This window comes from Triticum dicoccoides, chromosome 5A (assembly GCF_002162155.2).
Source record: "Triticum dicoccoides isolate Atlit2015 ecotype Zavitan chromosome 5A, WEW_v2.0, whole genome shotgun sequence".
Taxonomy (NCBI): Eukaryota; Viridiplantae; Streptophyta; class Magnoliopsida; order Poales; family Poaceae; genus Triticum; species Triticum dicoccoides.
Window position 1 is genome coordinate 661,623,326 of NC_041388.1, and position 4,147 is coordinate 661,627,472.

Sequence of the window (4,147 nt, forward strand, 5' to 3'; positions counted from 1 at the left end):
CCTCCCGCGGCGATCCCCTCCGCCTTCGCCGGATCCCGCGCCTCGCTCGATCCCCTCCCCTCCCTTCCCTTCCTCCGTCTCCTCACCTACCGACTGATCTCCGCCTCGGCTGGATCTCGGCCGCGCGGTTGGTGCAGGATCCGCGTCGGCGGGCGGCGGCGGAGCCACATGGCGCACCGGGTGGACAACGAGTACGACTACCTCTTCAAGATCGTGCTCATCGGCGACTCCGGCGTCGGCAAGTCCAACATCCTCTCCCGCTTCACCCGCAACGAGTTCTGCCTCGAGTCCAAGTCCACCATCGGCGTCGAGTTCGCCACCCGCACCCTCCAGGTCATCTCTCCGCCCCCTCCCCTTCCCGCGATCACGATCTAGGGATTCCATTTTCCCCCTCCACGGTTTTAGTGGTCTGGCGATGCATGCGCTCTCGATGTACATGTTTTGATCTAGATCGTTCCAAATTAAGCTAATCTCTTTGACGATGATGTCTCTTTTGCACGTGTTGCCTGTTGATTAGTCTAGTACCCACGGTTGCTTTTTCGCATCATTGTGTTGTGCGTGCCGTTTGTTTTATCTGTGGTCAGGAGGCCCTTGGAATTGGTCGCAGAGAAATGGGCTAAGCTGAGTCTGCAAGGGCAGTGTCAACTTTAAATCAGATCTGACTTCTATAGCGTCCGTTTTTTCCTCAATCAAGAAGAAAAAGGAAACTTGCAATTGTGACTAACACTTGTTTTGCTAGTTTATAGAAACTATGGGAATTGTCTACAGTTTGTAAGTTCCGTGCTTCTTTCTCAGTAGTTTCACTGGAACAAATGTTCATAAACTGGCAAGCAATTTTAGTTATGCAGGACATTTGGTTTCCGCTGGCACTTGAATTTGAATGGCTGACGTAGTCCATGGAGCGTCTGAGCACTGTACTCTCATAATTTATGGATCAGAGCTTTTGATGTTTCATCTCTGGAAGCAGGGCCTGTTTATGTAGAAGAGGTTCTTGATCAATCTATTACACTCTCTGTTCCTAAATATAATATGTTTTGGCAGTTTAGTTTGAACTGCCAAAACGTCTCATATTTAGGAACAGAGGTAGTACATCTTAAAATAGTACTTAAAAACTTTTATGTTTAAGGAGAACAGAGGTAGTACATCTTAAAAGAGTACTTAAACTTTTATGTTTAAGGAGCTGTTTAATTCTACCATGTATTCAGGTTAAAGCTCCAGCATAGTCAGACCTCACGATCTATTTCCATTGCACGGACTTTTTCTGCAATAATGCATCTACTATATGCTTTTTTTTATTGCCATGTCCATGTCTCTGACAAGTTATGTTTTAGCAAGTGAATTTTCATGTTCCATTTCTTTGAGGTATTGTCTGAATTACCATTTTAGTTCTGTTGGTTTTCTGATTGAGTTTGGAAGTATGATTACAGGTAGAAGGCAAGACCATTAAAGCTCAGATATGGGATACTGCTGGCCAAGAGAGGTACCGTGCAATCACAAGTGCTTACTACAGGGGAGCTGTGGGAGCTCTTTTGGTGTATGACATAACAAAGAAGCTATCATTTGAAAACATCAATAGGTGGCTTAGTGAGCTCCGTAACCATGCTGACTCCAACATTGTCATCATGATGGTTGGAAACAAATCCGACCTTAACCACCTGAGGTCAGTTCAAGAGGAAGAAGGGCAGGCATTAGCAGAGAAGGAAGGGCTATCCTTCCTTGAGACCTCGGCACTGGAAGCCTTGAACGTCGAGAAGGCGTTTCAGACTATCCTTTCCGACATCCATCAGATCATAAGCAAGAAGGCGCTCGCTGCCCAGGAGGCTGCAGGAAGTGGACCTCCGACTCAAGGAACCACCATCAATGTTGCCGATTCATCTGGCAACACAAAGAAAGGGTGCTGTTCTACCTAGGTGCGAACAGAGAAGTGGTGATTCTGCAAAAGGATGCTCACATGGATCTTACGGCGCCCTAGGTGTCTAGGTGTTAGTTCGGTCCCTTTGACTCCTTTTGGCCTGTAATTCTGGTGGGGTTGTATTAAAGTTCATACTGCTAGAAAGAAATTATCCTTGGTAGATACCGTGTGTAGTTGCAAATTTTTGGTAGAGACCATTGTTTGTCAGTCAGACTTACTACAGTTTCAGAGCATTATCATGTTTCCTTTCAGGTACATGTTTGTCCTCCTAAGACATTTGGTGCCCCGAATTACCGGAGCAGGAACAATGGGGGTATAGATATATATCTCTTGTATTTGTTATATGTGGATTGTGGTGTTATCTGAACATCTTTTGTCCTACAAAAGGCATCTTGTTAACATTGTTCTTGCAAACTGAGGAGCAGCTCATCTGTTCCTCTTTGTACGGTTTTCGCTGATCCTGCTTGCACATTCTCTTGTGGCTTGATCTACACTGTTCTGCACTTGGATTGGTCGTTTTCGTGTAATTTGGGCCTCCAGTTTGTTCGTGTAATGTATGTGGATTTCAGTTCCAAGATATATGCCCCGGATTACCGGAACAGCAGCAACGGGATGCTCCTATATCTTGTAGTGTTCGTTATGCGAATTGTGGCGCTATCCGAACATCTTGCAAACCGAGGAGCAGCTCACCTGGTCCTCTGGTGGCTTTCGGCCTTTTCGATGATCCTGCTCGCGCATTCTCTTGTTGCTTGAGCTACACTGTTCTGCATTCTAATTGCATGGGTTTCTGTAGTGTGCAGTGTTCGTATAATGCATCTGGATTGCATTCTGATGGAATCGGTCCTTTGCTCATCTGCTTTAGCATATATCATAATCTGTTTCCACGTTGCATTGTCAGTACAGTACAGGCCCAGAGGCCACGGAAAGCTCGTGCTTGTATTTCAACCTTAAACCCCCTTTGAACTTTCAGTCCCTTCATCTCTGCCTTTATGCCATCTTTTCATGCTCGGCAGATCCATTCCCCGACGTTTCATCGCCTTTTTTCACGAGATCGGCAAAAGATTGTTCAGATGCCCGGTCTTTCAGACATCAGCCATCAGACTGAAGACCACTGCAAAATTTGAACACAATTATTTGCGGGAACCTTCACACACAAGACTCTCAGAGTAAACATCAGTCGGTTCAACATCTCGCAAGTTCGCCATCTCGAACCGTTGTTCATCTGGAAGGAGAATATGTTCTCTTTCGCCGCCGCAAAATGGCAGTCAAATCCTTTCGGCCGGTATGGGGGCGTAGATCAGATGCTCGCACAATGACTTTGTCAACTGTAGAGTCTACTCCGAGTCTGATAGAAGGATTCTTATCATCATTAGTCGACACAAACGTTTGCCGAATCCTGTTCCTTCACTTCCAAGAATCTGCCGGTCGACAGCTGCAACCTACAGCTTTGTTTTCTGTTATCTAAATCCTTCCTTTTTGCAGGCAAAATCTGTTGTGCGATCCTAATCTAGTACTGCTACATCTCTCCATTTCCCATCATGATCTGCTCTCTGCTTATGATTATCAATCATGTGTTTCTGAATTTGGGAAAGTGAACTTTCTGGGTACCTGTACAAACCGTACCCTTGCAAAATATTGCATTAAATAAAGATGTATAAAATGAGAAAATAACATCATAATTGTGCCGACAAGTGCACGCTGGGGGCCGTATGTCGATCGATTAATATTTTCCAACTCGCGACCTCGCGTTTGGTAGGGTTCAATTAAGATTTTGTATGTTTTATGTCCTATCTCCTTTATCTTGATGCCCAGTGTCCTGCATTCTGTGGCTAAGCAAGTACAGAGTGGATGCCTACCATGGTTCAATTCCATGGTCAAAAGGGGTTTATGCAAGTACAAGTAAATAAAGAGAGAAGAAAGAAGGGGTTTATTCTCTTCTGCACCCAGTAAACTAGGAGTAATTAACAAGATAAGAACAACCGGAGTATTAATCAAAGTTGAAGCTTAGCCCTGCGACCTGATGATGGCATGCGCACTTTGGGGAACAAATTCAGTGTGAGATACCCAAAGTGATACATATGTGTTCTTCCTCCCCTATCATGGATGGATAGCTAATTTTCTACTCCAACTAATGAGTGTAGTATGTTAATTGGATGTCGATGAATGTTAAATACTCCCATCAATTGTACCTTGCCTATCATGGAAAAGAAGGTTCATCCCACAATCTATATGCCT

General features: G+C 44.8%; 1 protein-coding gene across 1 annotated transcript in view; it reads left to right on the forward strand.

The window, feature by feature from the left end:
- The window catches only part of LOC119303861 (ras-related protein Rab11C), a 2,785-nt gene extending 527 nt beyond the window's left edge, over positions 1–2,258 (forward strand). The window contains exons 2-3 of the mRNA XM_037581011.1: positions 138–333; positions 1,428–2,258. Of these exons, the coding sequence (XP_037436908.1) occupies positions 169–333; positions 1,428–1,910 (648 nt within the window). The 5' untranslated portion in view covers positions 138–168 and the 3' untranslated portion in view covers positions 1,911–2,258. The remainder of the gene's footprint in view (positions 1–137; positions 334–1,427) is intronic.
- Positions 2,259–4,147: the final 1,889 nt, after the last annotated feature.